Raw genomic sequence first — 21,776 nt, forward strand, 5'->3', positions numbered from 1 at the left:
TGGACGAGCATGAAAATATTTGGAATTCATTATCACCTTGTTTGCTGTAGTTTTTTTTTTTCATTAGCTAAACTTTACTTACCACTTACCTTATTTGGAGGAGCCTTTTAAGACTTATTACTGGAGTAACACAGCTAGCCACTACCATTATGTTAGCAAACTCTCCATTGCTGGATTCCTTATTTTATAACTTTTGATTAAGCAAATTAGGGACCGATATGTGTAGGGCTAAGTGTTTTTCAGGATTGGAAAACTCTTAAGGATTTAATTACAGGAAAAGGGAACATCTGGTCTCCCAGTGCCTAGGGCAGAACAAAAACAAAATACCCTACAAGCTGCAAAATGCAGAGTCTTCAAGTCAAGCTATTAGGCAATGTGATACATTAATTAAAGAGACAGTGTACTGCAAAATTGGTTTCCCCTTAATATGTTTCCACTGACCTTTTATACTAGCTGCAGCGTAAAAAAAGGATTGGAAATTACTGCTTACATTTATTTTTTTTGTATGAAATATCTGGTTTTGCTAATTGAAACTGCAAGAGATTTAAAGGGACAGTCAAGTCGAGATTAAACTTTCATGCTACAGATAGTGCATGCAAATTTAAAAATTTTCGAATTTACTTTATCATCAGATTTGCTTTGTTCTTTTGGTATTCGTTGTTGAAATCTAAACCTAGGTAGGCTCATATGCTAATTTCGAAGCCCTTTTTATTTCACAGCTAGACAGTGCTAGTTTATGTGTGTCATATAGATAACGTGCTCATTCCCGTTGAGTTATTTATGAGCCAGCACTGATAGGCTAAAATGCAAGTCTGTCAAAAAACTGAGATAAGGGGGGCAGTCTGCAGAGGCTTAGATACAAGGTAATCACATAATTAAATATATGTGTTGGCTGTGCAAATCTGGGGAATCAGTAATAAAGAGTTTATCTATCTTTTTAAACAATAAAAATGTTCAAGAAGACTGTCACTTTAAATGGGGTGAGCTTTCTTATCTTATCTCTCACTCTCTCTGTCTTATTTCTATGCACAAAATCATCGTTAACTTATCTTTCACTGTATTTAAAGGGACAGTCTACAATAGAAATTTTATTGTTTTAAAAGATAGATAATCCCTTTATTACCTATTCCCCAGTTTTGCACAACCAGTACAGTTATATTAATACACTTTTGACCTCTTTAATTACCTTGTATCTAAACATCTTCTGACAGCCCCCGATCACATGACTTTTTATTTATTATCTATTGACTTGCGTTTAGTACTGTGTTGTGCTAAATCTTAAACAACTCCTCAGGCATGAACACAATGTTATCTATATGGCTCACATGAACTAGCAGTCTCCTGTTGTAAAAACAAATTTAAAAGTATGTGATAAGAGGCTGTCTGTAGTGGTTTAGAAACAGGCAGAAATTTAGAGGTTTAAATGTTATAAAGTATATTAATATATCAATGTTGGTTGTGCAAAGCTGGGAAATGAGTAGTAAATGCATTGTCTAACTTTTTAAACAATAACAATTTTAGTGTAGACTGTCCCTTTAACAAAGACCAATAATTAAAGAGAGCAATTGAATTTCCAGTTAAGTACCTATTTCTCTCACCACCCACCCCACAAAAGCTGGGGAATGGTTAGTAAAGGCATTATGTATCTTTTTATACAATAACATTTTTTGGTGTGTATACTGTCCCTTTAAATAGCATTACAAAATTAGATTTAATAAAAAAACTTTATTTCGCTTTGATACAGAGAATTCCAATATTTTCTTAATCTGACTTTTGAAAATAGAAATTAGAAGTCTGATCGAATCATATTAACGTTTTAAAATCTAATGACAAATAAATTACGTTATATTTCAAGTTTAACTCATATTTAAAGGGATAGTCTACACCAGAATATTTATTGTTTAAAAAGATAGATAATCCCTTTATTACCCATTCCCTAGTTTTGCATAATCAATACAGTTATATTAATACATGTTTTACCTCTGTAATTATCTTGTATCTAAGCCTCTGCAAACTGCCCCTTATTTCAGTTCTTTTGACAGACTTGCATTTTAGCCAATCAGTGCGGGCTCCTATGAACTCCATTTGAACACAGTGTTATCTATATGAAACACATGAACTAACACCCTCTAGTGGTGAAAAACTGTCAAAATGCCCTGAGCTAAGCGGAGGCCTTCAAGGGTTTAGAAATTAGCATATGAACCTCCTAGATTTAGCTTTTAACTAAGAATACCTAGAGAACAAAGCAAAATTGGTGATAGAAGTAAATTGGAAAATTGTTTAAAATTACATGCCCGATCTGAATAATGAAAGTTTGTTTTGGACTAGACTGTCCCTTTAAGTAAGAATAAATTCAGTTTAAAACAAAAAAAAATTTGTTAACACCAAGGTTTAATTATGAAGTAATATTCTGATTTCACATGTTCCTAGATCATTGAATTCTAAGAAAATATTGAGCGGTATATTGGAGAATATGTAAAAACAATCCTCTATTAAAATACAAATAAAAAAACATGAAAGAGGGAGGAAATAATTTGTATATTATAGTAGATTTTTAGCTGAGATGATACTTTCGGAGACTTGACCAGATATGCAAATTATTGCATGCTATGAAAATAGTTCTTCATTGTTGGCAGGTGTGAATATGTGATCAGTGTTTCCTTTTTCACCCCCACACCACACACCTATCTTACATTATACTTTATTTGCATCCCTTATATATCATGTAACTGAAACGTGAGATGTTTTCCTCTTTTAGCAGTAAATGGACAGTAAACACCTTGAGATTTTTATATAAAATGATTAGTTATAAATAATAAAACAACTTTATTTTCGTTCTTTATTTTGCTCCCTTTTCATGTAATTTAGCTTTTAAAAAAGATCAATTTCTTATTCCCAGAACTGTTGACATCTCAAGGCTAATTCTGCTATATATTAGGGATGGGCATTCAGATCGTTTGTGAGAATCTGAATGAGGAAGTAAGAACCCACTCGTTCCCTTCAGATATTTTCGTAGCCAGATTGATTCCTGTAAAAAATCCTCACTCTAAGATCTGGATTTACACAGGTCTTAGAGTGGGGATCTTTTACAGAAATCAATCCAGCTACAAAAAGATCCGAAGGGAACGAGTGGGTTTTTACTTCCTCATTCAGATTCTCACAAATGATCCGAGTGCACTTATCTAATATATAAATGTCCCTTATTGGCTTTGATAACAACAGAGAAACAATGCACTCTATACTGACATGATGACCATGGCTAGCTTTGTTGTCTGTGACTAAAGACCAGATTGGCTCCTCTAAAAAGGGCAAATAGTGGGTGGAGTTTGGCTACTGATAAATAACTGCAGTTAAAAGGATGTTCATTTGTGTTAAAAACATTAAGACTTGGCTGATCTGTTATTTTATAGCAACACAACAGAGATGTCTTGTAAGTACAAATTGTTTACTGGCCATTTGATGCCCATTTAGAGTACAGTGTCTAAGCCCTTTTTTCTCCAGCAGCCCACAACAAAAACCTATAGGGGTAGATTTACTAAGGGTCGCTACAGCGAATCATGTCCACGCAACCTCACTAAATGCCGACAACGCATGTTTATCATTCTAGTGAAATACTTGTGCAATGCCGCCCCCTGCTCACCGCTAGCAGGGGGTGTCAATCATCCTGATTGGATCTGATTTCAGTCCACCACCTAAAAAGTGCCAGAGAAGTTAAAGGAACATTATACACTTATTTTGTCTATGCATAAATGTTTTGTAGATGATCTATTTATATAGCCAATATTTTTTTTTTTTTTTTTTTTTTAATTTATTATATTTTCATTTTACATAAGGTGTCATACAGTCTTTGTACATCATTTAAGTATGACATTATATCCAAATCAACTGTTTCGATAATGATACATAACCAACTTAACTACTATTTCTTAACTAACTCAGTGTTCCATAAGTAATAAATATTGCTCATCAATGCTACATTACTCAAAATCATAAAAGACATTTATCTTATCTTATATCTCCTGCTATACTAACTTACCCATTGTCGGTGTACCTCCGCTGGATTACTCCCGGTCCCCGAGCCAGAAGGAGAGGGGGAAACAGGCCAGTCCTCCATCCAGTGATTTCTTTACTTGTGTGAATCTTACTATTGTGCTGCATATTGTGATGGTGGATGTATGTTTTCCCATAGGAATTTGGCATCTAAGAAAAATGGGAGTTTGCCCCTCTTTAAGAACCCATATTCCTCCAAACTTATGAGTTCAGTAGTTCTATCTAACCACATCTTTTTAGTTGGGGAAAGTGGTGTCTTCCAAGCTCTGGCAATTAAGGATCGGGCTCCATTCAGTCCTATTTGAATTATAAGGGATCTCAATTTGCATGTGATGTGAGTAGCGTCGTTTAGTAATGCTATTCTAGCTGTTAGTCGGAGCCCTTCTCCCACTAGTTTCTGAAAGTCTATCTCCACCTCCCTCCACAGTTTTGCTATTATGGGACAATCCCACCATATGTGTAACAAACTTCCCTGTTCGCCACATCCTCTCCAGCACATACGTGAAGAGTCAGGGTATATGGTTCTCAGTCTAGTCGGGGTTAGGTACCAGCGGGATAAAAGCTTGTAATTCATTTCAAGTATTTGTGGGGAAGAGGATGATTTTTTCGTTCTTTGAAATATGATGTGCCAAGCTTCCCTATCAATATCCATGTGGAGGTCGAGTTCCCATCTGGCCGTGAAACTTGGCAGTGTATTTTTTTGAGATTCTAGTAGAAGACAGCGAGACCGGGATAGAGAGCCCGGAATCGCTTCCTCCCTGTCACATAGTTTTTCAAAAGGGGTGAGTGGGCGAAGGAACTCCTGCCTATGGGGGGTTGTATGTAGGAAATGTTGAAGCTGTGCAAATTTGAGCCATTGTGCGTACCGTCCGTCTGCTATAGTCTTTAATCTGTGTCTGTCCATTAATTTCCCATTCTCCAAGAATCTGTTTAGTGGGATTGTATACCCCCATTCTCTGCAACTCCTAAATCCACTATCTAAGCCCCCTGTCATTTCTGTGTTAAGAGCTATTGGGAACAATGGGGATCTAACAGAAGAGATATGAGGATACAGGGTTTTTATTCTCTCCCATTCTTTAAAGAAATGTTTGTGTAAGTCTAGGAGTCCTCATTGTTTTGGTCTGAGGTCCGGGGGGACCCAACATAATGCCCTCACGAAAGGGACCTGTAGTATATGGGAGTCAATTGACACCCACGCTTTATGTGATGTTGATCCGTGCCAGTCTAGTACCCTCTGGAGAGTTACCGTGTGATAGTACTCCTCTAGTTTGGGCAGTCCTACTCCGCCTGAGATTGTGGACCTATATAAAGTATGTCTATTAACCCTGGGTCTGATCTTGCCCCAGACATAGTTGTTTATCTGTCCTTGTACCCGTGTTAAGAACCAGGTGGGAAGGTGTATTGGGAGGGTTTGCAGTAAATATAAAATCTTGGGTAATGTTGTCATTTTAATGGAGTGTATCCTACCCCACCACGTAAGCGTTTTGGTTGCCCAAGTGTTAAGGTCTCTAGATATAGTGTTAAGTAAGGACTCGTAGTTTTTCTTAAAGAGAGTGAGGGGGTTAGGGGTGAGATGTATACCCAAATATTTGACTGACTCTAACTGTAAGCGTAAGGGGCATATTTGTGAAAGTTTACGAAAGGCTGGTGGGCTGAGTGAAATGTTTAGTACCTCTGACTTGGTTTGATTTACTAAAAAATGTGAGTAAGTGCCAAATCTTTTAATCTCACTAAGTATTACTGGTATAGTGCTACTAGGAGAAGTTACTGAAAAAAGGACATCATCCGCATACATTGCGATTTTAAATTCATTGGGTCCTATTGTGATACCTTTTATTTCTCTGTTTTTGCGTATGTGGGCTGCAAATACTTCCATTGTTAATATAAACAGGATAGGCGAAAGAGGGCACCCTTGCCGTGTGCCGTTTCGAATGGGGAATGGGTCTGAGAGCATGCTATTCACTCTAACTCTGGCGCTGGGGTATGTATAAAGACTACCAACTCTCTCAGTCAACTTGGGTCCGAATCCAAATATCTCTAGTGTTTTTTTGAGAAAAAGCCAATTTGTTCTATCGAACGCTTTTTCAGCATCCGTTGTCATTATCACCGCTGGTATATCATGAGCTTTCGCATATGAAGATAGCAATAAAGCCCGTATTGTATTGTCTCGTGCTTCACGACGAGGCGTGAAGCCTACCTGGTCGGTATGTATTATGTCATTCAACACCGTGTTTATGCGGTTTGCTATGATTTTACTAAATATCTTTATGTCCGAGTTAAGTAGAGAAATGGGCCTGTAACTACCTGGTAATTCCTGTGGCTTATCTGGTTTTAATATAACCGCTATGTGTGCCAATAGCATGTCTAGCGAGAATTTTAAGTCACCGTCTATTGCCTGGAACATTGTCAAGAGGTGGGGGGCTAGGAGAAGCTTAAAAGTTTTATAATACGAATTGGTGAACCCGTCAGGGCCTGGGCTTTTCCCCCCTGGGAGATGGGAGATAACAGTCAGGATCTCTTTTAGAGTTATTGGCATATCTAAGTCTCTTTTTTGTGTTTCTGTCAAGGGGTTGAGGCCAGCAGCCTGAATATATTCTTCCATTCCCTCCATGTGTTTCTGGGTGTCTAATTGTTCTAAGTTGTATAGTCTAGCGTAAAATTTTTTGAAGCATTCTGCTATGTCTCTACTGTCATGGGTCTCTGTCCCGTCCTGTTTTTGTATTTTGTATACATGCGTTTGGCCAGTCTTAGTCCTCAAAGCTTTTGCTAGCATTGAGCCTGTTCTATTTCCCTCAAAAAAGAATGTTTTCCTTAGTTTTAGTGACAACCTCTGAGCCTCCTTCGTGAGTATATTGTTGAGATCCTTCCTAGTGTTAGTTATTAGTGATAGGAGGTTTGAATCTGTTGGTCGTTGTTTATGTTCTATTTCTAAATCCTGTAACTTAGAGACTAGTGAGTTTTTTGCCAAATTGTGTACTTTTTTAATATTTTTTTTTTTTTTAAATGTATAGTTTTGCTTATTTTTTAAATAACATTGCTCTGATTTTCAGACTCCTAACCAAGCCCCAAAGTTTTATGAGAATACCGTCAGCTACCTTCTCCAGCTTACTCCTGTTTGTGCAAAGGGTCTTTTCATATGCAAAAGAAGGGGGAGGGGGGAGTGTCTTATTTGCCATTTGCAGTGGGCTTTCCAGCTGCCTTTTCAACAGAGCTAAACTGACAGCTTCTAAGTAAGTTTTTAAACCGTTTTATACTGGATTCAGTATCTGTGCATCTTATTCTTTATAGTAGTGTCTGTTACATGCAGTTATATGAAAATTGGTGTATACTGTCCCTTTAAGGAGCAGTGGTCTTACTACCGCTGCTTCCTAACTTAAGTTTCAGGCGAGACTGAAACAATGGCGGTAGGAAGCAGCATCCGCTGCTTAATACATTTACCCCATAGCAATGATTTAATTCCCATACTGCCAGTAACACACTGAAGTGGTTCACTATAGAATACTGAATTCTCTCAAGGCTGTTTTTTTTTAGCAAATTCAGTAGATGCTTTTCAAAAAGGTCAAGATGCTTTTTGTTTGTTTATATTTAGGCAAATTTGGATATACAGGGATATAACAAGTACTATTGACAGTATTGATAGATATTATGATTGATATTATACTGATTGCCTTTTTGGAGTCAAGAACATTTTTTTTCTTTTCTGGCACAATTGGAAAACATTAGTAACCTTCACATTGTAGAAAATGATCCATAAAAAGTGACTTGCCATACATTTATACAGATGCATATGTAGGTACTCCCATACATTTATACAGATGCATATGTAGGTACTCCCATACATTTATACAGATGCATATGTAGGTACTCCCATACATTTATACAGATGCATATGTAGGTACTCCCATACATTTATACAGACGCATATGTAGGTACTGCCATACATTTATACAAATGCATATGTAGGTACTCCCATACATTTATACAGATGCATATGTAGGTACTCCCATACATTTATACAGATGCATATGTAGGTACTCCCATACATTTATACAGATGCATATGTAGGTACTCCCATACATTTATACAGATGCATATTTAGGTACTCCCATACATTTATACAGACACATATGTAGGTACTCACATACATTTATACAGACACATATGTAGGTACTCCCATACATTTATACAGACACATATGTAGGTACTCCCATACATTTATACAGACACATATGTAGGTACTCACATACATTTATACAGACACATATGTAGGTACTCCCATACATTTATACAGATGCATATGTAGGTACTCCCATACATTTATACAGATGCATATGTAGGTACTCCCATACATTTATACAGATGCATATGTAGGTACTCCCATACATTTATACAGATGCATATGTAGGTACTCCCATACATTTATACAGACGCATATTTAGGTACTCCCATACATTTATACAGACGCATATGTAGGTACTCCCATACATTTATACAGACGCATATGTAGGTACTCCCATACATTTATACAAACGCATATGTAGGTACTCCCATACATTTATACAGACACATATGTAGGTACTCCCATACATTTATACAGACACATATGTAGGTACTCCCATACATTTATACAGATGCATATGTAGGTACTCCCATACATTTATACAGATGCATATGTAGGTACTCCCATACATTTATACAGATGCATATGTAGGTACTCCCATACATTTATACAGACGCATATTTAGGTACTCCCATACATTTATACAGACACATATGTAGGTACTGCCATACATTTATACAGACACATATGTAGGTACTCACATACATTTATACAGACACATATGTAGGTACTACCATACATTTATACAGATGCATATGTAGGTACTCCCATACATTTATACAGATGCATATGTAGGTACTCCCATACATTTATACAGACGCATATGTAGGTACTCCCATACATTTATACAGATGCATATGTAGGTACTCCCTTACATTTATACAGATGCATATATAGGTACTCCCATACATTTATAAAGACGCATATGTATGTACTCCCATACATTTATACAGATGCATATGTAGGTACTCCCATACATTTATACAGATGCATATGTAGGTACTCCCATACATTTATACAGATGCATATGTAGGTACTCCCATACATTTATACAGACACATATGTAGGTACTCCCATACATTTACACAGACACATATGTAGGTACTCCCATACATTTATACAGATGCATATGTAGGTACTCCCATACATTTATACAGACGCATATGTAGGTACTCCCATACATTTATACAGATGCATATGTAGGTACTCCCATACATTTATACAGATGCATATGTAGGTACTCCCATACATTTATACAGATGCATATGTAGGTACTCCCATACATTTATACAGATGCATATGTAGGTACTCCCATACATTTATACAGATGCATATGTAGGTACTCCCATACATTTATACAGATGCATATGTAGGTACTCCCATACATTTATATAGACACATATGTAGGTACTCCCATACATTTATATAGACACATATGTAGGTACTCCCATACATTTATACAGATGCATATGTAGGTACTCCCATACATTTATACAGACGCATATGTAGGTACTCCCATACATTTATACAGACGCATATGTAGGTACTCCCATACATTTATACAGACGCATATGTAGGTACTCCCATACATTTATACAGACACATATATAGGTACTCCCATACATTTACACAGACACATATGTAGGTACTCCCATACATTTATACAGATGCATATGTAGGTACTCCCATACATTTATACAGACGCATATGTAGGTACTCCCATACATTTATACAAATGCATATGTAGGTACTCCCATACATTTATACAGATGCATATGTAGGTACTCCCATACATTTATACAGACACATATGTAGGTACTCCCATACATTTATACAGATGCATATGTAGGTACTCCCATACATTTATACAGACGCATATGTAGGTACTCCCATACATTTATACAGACACATATGTAGGTACTCCCATACATTTATACAGATGCATATGTAGGTACTCCCATACATTTATACAGACGCATATGTAGGTACTCCCATACATTTATACAGACGCATATGTAGGTACTCCCATACATTTATACAGATGCATATGTAGGTACTCCCATACATTTATACAGATGCATATGTAGGTACTCCCATACATTTATACAGACGCATATGTAGGTACTCCCATACATTTATACAGAGGCATATGTAGGTACTTCCATACATTTATATAGACACATATGTAGTTACTCCAATACATTTATACAGATGCATACGTAGGTACTCCCATACATTAATACAGATGCATATGTAGGTACTCCCATACATTTATACAGATGCATACGTAGGTACTCCCATACATTTATACAGATGCATACGTAGGTACTCCCATACATTAATACAGATTCATATGTAGGTACTCCCATACATTTATACAGATGCATATGTAGGTACGAGGCTGGCAATGGTCTTTTTTGTCATACCCTAAAATATTATTTCATAAAGAACTGACGGCCTCCAGAACTAAATAAAGGAGTACTTCACAGGCTATTGGACCCACTACCTCTAGAATTAAACAGAGTCATCTATGGCATGGAGCTTAGTCTGGCATCTGAAGATCTGGACAAAGTGATAATGTTTTCTAAAACGGAGGTGACATTGCAAACCCATAGAGTTTCTAATATCATGTGATATAATGTAAAAGCAAAACTGTTGGATGGTCCTATATTAACAGCATTATTGAGCAAATAGAGTTATCGATATAACATATCCATATATCTGGAGTAACAAGTATTTCTTTATAAGAAGGGAAAACATGAGCTATCTGACAACTCTCATTTATATTCTTTTTTAATTCTCTTAATAGATGTTTAGGAATACTATATAGCATCCAGTGATTTTTCCCACTATTTGAATTAGAATGTGAGAAGATGAGTTGTAAAATAATTGTTTTGAATTTTATGCCACTAATTTCTTTTTGAATTTTATGTTACTAATTGTTATTTTTATGTATCATATTTTATTTTGGGAGTATATTGCAACATATGTTTTACTTTAATTATTTAGTACAGGGAGTGCAGAATTATTAGGCAAATAAGTATTTTGACCACATCATCCTCTTTATGCATGTTGTCTTACTCCAAGCTGTATAGGCTCGAAAGCCTACTACCAATTAAGCATATTAGGTGATGTGCATCTCTGTAATGAGAAGGGGTGTGGTCTAATGACATCAACACCCTATATCAGGTGTGCATAATTATTAGGCAACTTCCTTTCCTTTGGCAAAATGGGTCAAAAGAAGGACTTGACAGGCTCAGAAAAGTCAAAAATAGTGAGATATCTTGCAGAGGGATGCAGCACTCTTAAAATTGCAAAGCTTCTGAAGCGTGATCATCGAACAATCAAGTGTTTCATTCAAAATAGTCAACAGGGTCGCAAGAAGCGTGTGGAAAAACCAAGGCGCAAAATAACTGCCCATGAACTGAGAAAAGTCAAGCGTGCAGCTGCCAAGATGCCACTTGCCACCAGTTTGGCCATATTTCAGAGCTGCAACATCACTGGAGTGCCCAAAATCACAAGGTGTGCAATACTCAGAGACATGGCCAAGGTAAGAAAGGCTGAAAGACGACCACCACTGAACAAGACACACAAGCTGAAACGTCAAGACTGGGCCAAGAAATATCTCAAGACTGATTTTTCTAAGGTTTTTTGTACTGATGAAATGAGAGTGAGTCTTGATGGGCCAGATGGATGGGCCCGTGGCTGGATTGGTAAAGGGCAGAGAGCTCCAGTCCGACTCAGACGCCAGCAAGGTGGAGGTGGAGTACTGGTTTGGGCTGGTATCATCAAAGATGAGCTTGTGGGGCCTTTTCGGGTTGAGGATGGAGTCAAGCTCAACTCCCAGTCATACTGCCAGTTTCTGGAAGACACCTTCTTCAAGCAGTGGTACAGGAAGAAGTCTGCATCCTTCAAAAAAAACATGATTTTCATGCAGGACAATGCTCCATCACACGCATCCAAGTACTCCACAGCATGGCTGGCAAGAAAGGGTATAAAAGAAGAAAATCTAATGACATGGCCTCCTTGTTCACCTGATCTGAACCCCATTGAGAACCTGTGGTCCATCATCAAATGTGAGATTTACAAGGAGGGAAAACAGTACACCTCTCTGAACAGTGTCTGGGAGGCTGTGGTTGCTGCTGCACGCAATGTTGATGGTGAACAGATCAAAACACTGACAGAATCCATGGATGGCAGGCTTTTGAGTGTCCTTGCAAAGAAAGGTGGCTATATTGGTCACTGATTTGTTTTTGTTTTGTTTTTGAATGTCAGAAATGTATATTTGTGAATGTTGAGATGTTATATTGGTTTCACTGGTAAAAATAAATAATTGAAATGGGTATATATTTGTTTTTTGTTAAGTTGCCTAATAATTATGCACAGTAATAGTCACCTGCACACACAGATATCCCCCTAAAATAGCTAAAACTAAAAACAAACTAAAAACTACCAAAAATATTCAGCTTTGATATTAATGAGTTTTTTGGGTTCATTGAGAACATGGTTGTTGTTCAATAATAAAATGTATCCTCAAAAATACAACTTGCCTAATAATTCTGCACTCCCTGTATATTGCTTAACCTTAATTTGTTTGCATTTGATATGCACTATTCTAGAAATACTAATACTTCCATTCTAATCCACACCGATTTCCCATTGCTATTACATAGCATATTCTCCAATTGGTTTGGAATATTGTAATTACTATTGGTTTAAACATAATTTATTCATGATGCAATCGGACACCTGTGTGTATAAAGCCTGCATCTCCCATAGAATCCTTAGCCTCTGATGAAGCGCATGTGCAAAACGCGTCAGGAATCTTTGCATGTCACTCTTTGTGATTATTTGGCACTGCCAATAAACTGAACTTTACTGCAGCTTGTGGCCTCAGCTTGGTTTTTCTTGTTACTTGTTACCTCTAGAATTAAACAGAGTAATGGAGCTTAGTCTAGCATCTGAAGATCTGGACAAAGTGATGTTTCCTAAAATGGAGGTGACATTGCAAATGTTGCTTATGGTTTTCTGCTTTCTCCTCAGAAGTTGCCTGAGCCCATGTGCCCGTCTGATGACAAAAGAACGCCCACTGTCCATGCCCATGCCAGAATGGAGGCAGAGGGGAGCCCCACGGAGAGAGTGCCCTCTGCAACAAGCACATCACCTCTTCCACCGACACCCAGCTCACCAGTCTCTCTGCCAGACACCCCCACAGATGAGAAAAAGGCACCAGATAAGAAATATGAACTCCCTGCTCATGTCCCTGTCATCAGCCTGGGGCACAGCAGAGTGGCCTTACGTCCAGAACTCACAGCTCTGCATCCTGTACCCTCCCTGATGCTGACACTTCCTGGCTTTCAGGCACCTCTGCTGCCACCACAATACCTTCATCATCCTCTTTTACCCAGGTAATGCTTTCATCCCTTAGGCTACATACATAGAGAAAGACAGAAATGATGACTATAGGGCGGGACAAGCAAATTAGACACCCAATGAAGAAATTCTACAAACTGTATAAATATATATGGGGAGAGAAGCTCTATCTATTTTAGTGCCAAAGGCATGATCCACACCAGGCACCTATAGGACTTTGACCAATGAAGAACCTGGAACCTCTATGTCAGTTAATTGGGGTTAAGAAAGAGTGTGGTACTTTAAAGGAACATGATTTGTGATTTAGATAGAACATACAATTTTAAACTTTACCACTATTATCTAATTTGTTTTGTTCTCTTGGCATCCTTTGTTGAAAAGCATTACCTAGACTCAGGAGCAGCAATGTACTACTGGAAGCTAGCTGCTGATAGAGGACTTCGTATATATGCCTCTTATCATTGTCTCACTCAATGTGTTCAGCTAGCTCCCAGTAGTGCATAGCTGCTTCTTTAACAAAGAATACCAAGAGAATAAAGCAAATTTGATAATGGAAAAAAAATTGGAAAGTTGTTTAAATACCCAAATGTTGAAGCATTTGAAAGTGATGCTGTAAAAAGATGACCTCAAATACCTGAACTTCTTTATTTAAAAAAAGGTTATTTACCTAAAAATTTACTAAGTATGCACACCCCACTGTAAAGAGACTTTAAGCAGCCAATCAGGATCCTAGTCCCAGGACTTGCAAGGGAGTTTTGCATCTGACATGTGCCGGCACAGTCATATTATTTTCCTATTCAGTTTAAGGAAGTTTACTATGAAATCTCATGAGATTTCAGTTAAATCTCATGAGATCACAGAAATGCTCATGACCTCACAACTCCTGATTGGCTATTTGTTTAACTTGCAACTGGACAGCAGTTTAAAGGGACATGAAACTCAACATTTTTCTTTTATGATTCCATAGAGAATACAATTTTAAACAACTTTCTAATTTACTTCTATTATCTAATTTGTTTCATTCTCTTGGTATCATTTGTTGAAGGAGGAGCAATGCACTACTAGTTTCTAACTGAACACAAGGGTGAGCCAATCACATTCAATAAATAAATGCAACCACCAATCAACATCTAGAACCTACGTACTCTGCTGCTTATGAACTTGCCTAGATAAACCTTTCAGCAAATGATAACAAGAAGTAAATTGGAAAGTTGTTTAAAATTGTATTCTCTATCTGAATCATGAAATAATTTTTTTGGGTTTCATGTCCCTTTAAGTATAACTGTTATCAGAGCACTTACTCTGGTGAGCTGAAGAAATTGTGAGGTAAAATATCTCCCTTTATATATAAGGATGTTCAGGTTATAGTTTCAGTCAGCTTTTTACAATAATGCTACATCACTTTCAAGTGATTTAGCATATGAGTATGATGTACCTTTAATTATGAAATGTCCCTTTAAGAGCTGGACCAAACAACTATATAATAGCCAAGAACATTGACCTAATTTTCATTCCCTCAGAATTCCCATGTGAAGTGCCTGGCATATGATATTGTTTTCAGAATTGAAGATAATGTAATCATTTGAAAACCTTGCAATCAGCTATCTTATTACAAGCTTTTCAAATACATTTTTTTTCAGCAGGTGTTTTTAAAAGCCACCTTAGCTGGTTTTGAGCAGTTATTTTTGGTTTCTAGCACAGCTAGTTTAATGTTAAAATGTTTGCATATTTCCTGTTCATTTGTTAATAAACTGTTTTTTGTCATAAAAAGTAAAAATGTAAAAGATATTGCTTAAAACTATATTATATAATATCTAATCAAATAGGATCATGAGGGCAATTGTTTAAACATTTAAAATGTTGATAATAAAATAAGTCAAAGTCATAAAATATCAATTGAATATTTCATAAATTGGTTACAATGATTAAGTGAATCTCTTACAGTGATTAACCCCTTTCTGCTGTTAGGACGTTCCATGCCGCTTTAGCGCTGTTAAGACGGCATGGAACGCCTTAGCTGTTTGGCTGTCTAGAAGCCATAGCGGCTTGGTAAATGGTATCCCTAAATCCGCTAAATCCGCTATTTCAAAGGCCAAAATAGGGGTAAAGGAGCTACTTGTAAACATTTTAATGCACTCCAGCAGGTAAAATGGATCATTGGCATCATAGGCACCCCCCCCAACCCGATACCATCTTTGAAATCACGAGAACCCATGAACAATCGCGTGGTTTCATTTTGTTTACATCTGAACTTCCGATGCAAACAAATAAGTCCCGGCAGGAAAGGGTTAAGAATGCTTATTTAATTAGATAACGTTTTACTTTGTCTTTGTATATCTTTTGCTTCTATAAAGGTCTCAAAAATCTTTACATAGGTCCTTTTTGAGAAGACTGTGTTACTCCGGCTGTCTCTCTCAAAACTTTTTATTTTGTTTTTTTTTGTGTGTTAAATGTATAAGAAAACAACAAATATATTATTTCATGATTCAGATTGAGCATATAATTGTAAACCTCTTTGCTTTATTCTTTTGCTATCATTTATTGTAAAGCATACAATTCATATCCTTTGTTGTAGGCTCAAGAGCAGCAATGCACTACTGGGAGCTAGCTGGTAATTGATGACTGCACATACAGTATATGCCTCTTGTTATTTGCTAACCTATGGCCATATTACAAGGGGCGCGCTATTTAATGCTTTTGCTCGAGCGCAAACACGGCTAGAAGTAAACTTTTAATGTGCGCAGGTTATAAGTTGAAAGTATAATTTTTCCTGCAATTAAAGTCTGGTGCGGGCTAACTTCAGGACTTGGTGTATCTCGACTGTGTTAACTTCTCCCAATAGACTTCAAAGGAGACCTCATACTAGAAAATGTTCCTTTTATTTTTCAATATATATTTCGAAATATACAGTATATATATAAAATTATTTTTTTAAAACTATATATCTATACCTATATATCTATATAAATATTTACTGTACTGTATAGATATATACAGATATATATAGGAATATATATTTAAAAATACTAAGAATATTTTCTACAATGTGAAGAACATTGGAATGTAAAATATTTACAATAAATGCACAGTAAAGCACATAAAATATTTAAATTGCATAAAAATTATTTTTCATGTTTTAACCCTTCCAGTACCGGGAATTTCAGAGAAAAACTTGCCCAAAAAGCAGGAGAACTTTTAGCATTTTTGCTATCACTCCATTCAAACAGAAATAGAGCTTCTTCTTTTTTTATTTACCTATCAAATCTATATATTTTGTTATTGGTAAACAACCCAAGGTATTGATCTAGACCTATTTTTATATATTTCATGACACCATTTAGTCGCCAAATGTGGACATATAAAAAGAATGAACTGTTTCACAAACCTTTGGTTTTTCACTGAAATTATTTACATAACGCTTGTACAGTCATAACCCAAATGGTTGTAAAAACTTCTTTGGGATCCTTTTTGTTCAGAAATAGCAGACATTATGGCTTTGCCATTTCTTTTTGGTAATTAGAAGGACGCTAATTGCAGCTGGGCACCACACTTCTGAAACTCCCTGCAGTGAAGGGGTTTATTAGCTAGTTGGTAAGGGTAATAGTATTGTAATGTAGGTATACACTCTGAACTGACACTTCCCCCCTCCCTGTCCCTGATCCCTACCTGATCTCTCCCAAACAGCTCTCTCCTCCCCCCACCTACACGCCTCACCACCATCTTAGGCCTCGCTTCCATTGAGTCGTTAAAAATGGAGCCGTAAGCTACCGAAGTGGCCGACAGCTAAAAGTAATTTACGGCTCCATTTTAGTACCAGGTATCCATTGAAATATTTTGCGGATAGTGTGCAGTCGCTCTTTTCGTGTAGCTGTAAGTTAACTTTGTGTTAACGCTTCCATCTGATGTCGGATTTCTTGAAAATCAATTAGTTGCTAAGGTAACCCAACCTTACGCTATAGAATTTACGTTTAACGTCCGTGCTTCTTACAGGTGATCACCTCTCAAGAAAAATAAAGATATCCATATTTTTAATAATCAAATACTATTTTTTAATATTATTATATTTATCACTTCATAAATATAAGTAATATGTATTGCTGCCCTAGGCATAGGTCTAGTTTCCATTCTGTAGATATGTTCTTGCATATATTATTATATTTAAATATATACTGATATTTCTATTAGAATATAAGTTCAACTATTTCTATACATGAGACAACAATAAATATTACTTATAACAATTTATTTCTACATTAAAACACTTGCATTATTTGCAAGTTTTATAATTTCAATAGAAAATAGGTCTCTAAAAGCACAATTTTCCTCTTTTACACCTAGTTGAGCTGGGTGTAATATTTCTCAATGTATCGACAGCCTCCAACAGTGTATTAACGGTTAGCGCTTTCATTGGAAACCTGGTATAATTTATCGATTAACGGCTTCTATTACTTTCTATGGGACGCGAAGATCTTTTCTGCAGCCGAAGTCCGGCTGCCGATATTGAGGTATAACGCGCCATTGGAAACAGTCGATAAACAATATTGCTTCCGACAGCATATTTATCGGTTTGCGAGTGCACGCAAACCGAATTACGACTCAATGGAAGCGAGCCCTTAGTTACTATATCAATTTAGTCCTTTTTTTTTTTCATTTTTAACTATTTTTTTTATTATTTATTTACTGCAGTGTAGAGATCACTCCTCAATGCTCCCACCCCCTGATCCCTCCCAAGCAGCTCTCTAACCTTCCCCCTCCCAGTAGTTGCAGCCGTCTTAGGTACTGGCAGCTGTCTGCCACCACTGTATGTTTAAATTTTATTTATTTACTAAAACTTTTTGCCTGTATCTTAGTGGTCTCTCCTCCCCACCTCCCCCTCCTTGCAATCATTTTGTAGCCCCTCACCTATTTGATTTTACATTTGTCTGTAGTGTAGTGCCCCATCCCTCCCTTTCCCTACCAAACTTTGTTTCTGTTGTGTAGTGTCCTGCCCCTCCATCCCCCTCCCTCCATCCCCCTCTCAAGTTCCTGGGCTGTGGGCTGGTGTGGGAACATATTGATCACCTTTACAAAAGGTTTAAAACCACGGAAGCATCTTCACGTCACAAACTGTTTTTTCCTGACTTAATGGTACGTCCAATTAGCCAAAGGGGTAAAGGTATTTGAGTTGAAAGTGTATATATATATATATATATATATATATATATACAGGTGAAAAATTAAAAAAATTAGAATATCGTCTAAAAGTTAATTTATTTCACTAATGCAACTTAAAAGGTGAAACTAATATATGAGAGACTCATTACACGCAAAGCAAGAAAGTTCAAGCCGTGATTTGTCATAATTGTGATGATTATGGCTTACAGCTCATGAAAACCCCAAATCCACAATCTCAGAAAATTAGAATATTACATGGAATCAATAAAACAAGGATTGTACATACCTGTAGAACAATATCGGACCTCTGAAAAGTATAAGCATGCATACTGTATGTACTTAAGTACTTGGTTTGGGCCCCTTTTGCAGCAATTACTGCCTCAATGCGGTGTGGCATGGAAGCTATCAGCCTGTGGCACTGTTGAGGTGTTATGGAAGACCAGGATGCTTCAATAGCGGCCTTCAGCTCTTCTGCATTGTTCGGTCTCATGTATCTCATCTTTCTCTTGGCAATGCCCCATAGATTCTCTATGGGGTTCAGGTCAGGCGAGTTTAGGCGAGTTTGCTGGCCAATCAAGCACAGTAATCCCACGGTCATTGAACCAGGTTTTGGTGCTTTTGGCAGTGTGGGCAAGTTCCAAGTCCTGCTGGAAAATGAAGTCAGCATTTCCATAGAGCTCGTCTACGGAAGTAAGCATGAAGTGCTCCAAAATCTCCTGTTAAACGACTGCATTGACCCTGCACTTAATGAAGCACAGTGGACCAACACCAGCAGATGACATGGCTCCCCAAATCAACACAGACTGTGGAAACTTGACACACTGGACTTCAAGCATCTTGCAGTGTGTGCCTCTCCATTCTTCCTCCATAATGTGGGTCCTTGGTTTCCAAATGATATGCAAAATTTGCTCTCATCAGAAAAGAGGACTTTGGACCACTGAGCAACAGACCAGGTCTGTTTTTCTTTAGCCCAGGTAAGACGCTTCTGACGTTGTTTGTTGTTCAGGAGTGGCTTGACAAGAGGAATACGCCATTTGAAGCCCATGTCCAGGATCCGTCTGTGTGTGGTGGCTCTTGTGAAAGTCCCCAACTCTTTTGAATGGCCTTTTCCTGACAATCCTCTCCAGGCTGCGGTCATCCCTGCTGCTTGTGCACCTTTTTCTTCCACACATTTCCCTTCCACATAACTTTCTATTAATGTGCTTTGATACAGCACTTTGGAAACATCCAACTTCTTTTGCAAATACCTTTTGAGGCTTTCCCTCCTTATGGAGGGAGTCAATGATGGTTTTCTGCACAACTGTCAGGTCAGCTGTCTTTCCCATGATTGTGATTCCTACTGAACCAGACTGAGAGACCATTTAAAGGCTCAGGAACCCTTTGCAGGTGTTATGGCTTAATTAGCTGATTAGAGTGGGACACTTTGAGCCTAGAATATTGCACCTTTTCACAATATTCTAATTTTCTGAGATTGTGGATTTGGGGTTTTCATGAGCTGTAAGCCATAATCATCACAATTATGACAAATCACGGCTTGAACTATCTTGCTTTGCATGTAATGAGTCTATTTCATATATTAGTTTCACCTTTTAAGTTGCATTAGTGAAATAAATGAACTTTTGCACAATATTCTAATTTTTCGAGTTTCACCTGTATATATATGTGTGTGTGTGTATATATATATATATATATATATATATATATATATATATATATATACATATATAAATATACATGTATATACACATATATGCACATATATATACACACATACACATATTTAGACACACATACACACACACATATATATATATATATATATATATATATATATATATATATATATATATATATATATATATATATATATATATATATATATACAGTATAGCCCTTTCCATTCAAATACCTTGTCATATGCCATATACTTTTCAACCCTTATATACATTTTTTATTAATATTTCTATGAATATTTTTTATCAGATCGTGTGTATATGAGTGTGACACTTTATTTTAATGTATTTATGTTGTGTTTGGTGCACATTTTTTTTAACTCTTATACTAGGCTAGGTCTCCACTCATGCAAAACCGACGTGCGCTAAGTTTGTTTGCGCTTGAATGAACGCATTTACTTTCAAGTTGTAATATGCACGCAAGTCAGCACGATCACGATATTGCTTATTGCGACTCACGTTAACAATAGCGCAACACTTGTAATCGAACCCCTAATGTTTTCAGCTAGCTCCCAGTAGTGCATCGCTGCTCGTTCAACAAAATATCTTATGCTCTATTTGAGTCATAAAAACAACCTGATGACAATTCCTTGTCACCACTGAAGGGGGCGCAAAAAAATAGACTAGGAAGATTAAAATAATACAAAACAATGCAAACATGAGAGTAATGCTAGACAATGCAATTATGTGAATGATAAAATGATCAATGCATATAGTATGCTGTAACTTATCAGTCCATTGAAAAATTTGTCTCTGTTGATGAAAGTTCCAGTTTGATTTGTTGGTGTTTTTAACCTTGAATCTCGGCAGCTCCTTCCCAGAAAAAGGTCAAAAGGAATCTGTGATGGTACAACAAAACACAGAAGGGCGCCTCCTAGTGTGATATAGTATAGGCAATGTTTATTGCAAATGGCAGTAGAAAGATACCCACAAGTGTGGCAGTACTCACTCGTGCTTAGTAACACATACTGGGATCTCTCAGTGTCCCAGCTCACTGTTCTTGGGCTCTCACACACCTCCGTCTGGGGCGTAGTCTCCAACCAGGAAAGAACAAGCTCTCAGTCAAGTGAAATATAAAACTCACTTTTAATTAAAACAAAGTAAAAACACAGTGTACAAGAAAGTTTCCACTATGTAGTTAAAATGTGCAACTAGTTTCTCAGCTACAAAACAACAAAAAAGTCCACATATTAAGTCCACATATTTATAGCATATTTATATATACTTCTGTCTTTCTGTCTGCTAAATATACTTACATAGTTCAAATAAGATTGGGATAAATATCTCACAATAATATTGACTAATATTTATGTTGCAAAAAATTGCCTGTTTAAATTAAAATTAAA

The 21,776-nt window shown here is 36.8% G+C and overlaps 1 protein-coding gene across 3 annotated transcripts in view; it reads left to right on the forward strand.

Annotated features, from left to right (window-relative positions):
• The window catches only part of LYL1 (LYL1 basic helix-loop-helix family member), a 152,285-nt gene that overhangs the window by 66,740 nt on the left and 63,769 nt on the right, over window positions 1-21,776 (forward strand). For 2 of the 3 annotated variants that reach the window (XM_053717863.1, XM_053717865.1), the window contains exon 2: window positions 13,214-13,578. In XM_053717863.1, coding sequence (XP_053573838.1) covers window positions 13,214-13,578 — 365 coding nt within the window. The remainder of the gene's footprint in view (window positions 1-13,213; window positions 13,579-21,776) is intronic. The other variant, XM_053717864.1, reaches the window with a different exon arrangement.

This window comes from Bombina bombina, chromosome 6 (assembly GCF_027579735.1).
Source record: "Bombina bombina isolate aBomBom1 chromosome 6, aBomBom1.pri, whole genome shotgun sequence".
Classification (NCBI taxonomy): domain Eukaryota; kingdom Metazoa; phylum Chordata; class Amphibia; order Anura; family Bombinatoridae; genus Bombina; species Bombina bombina.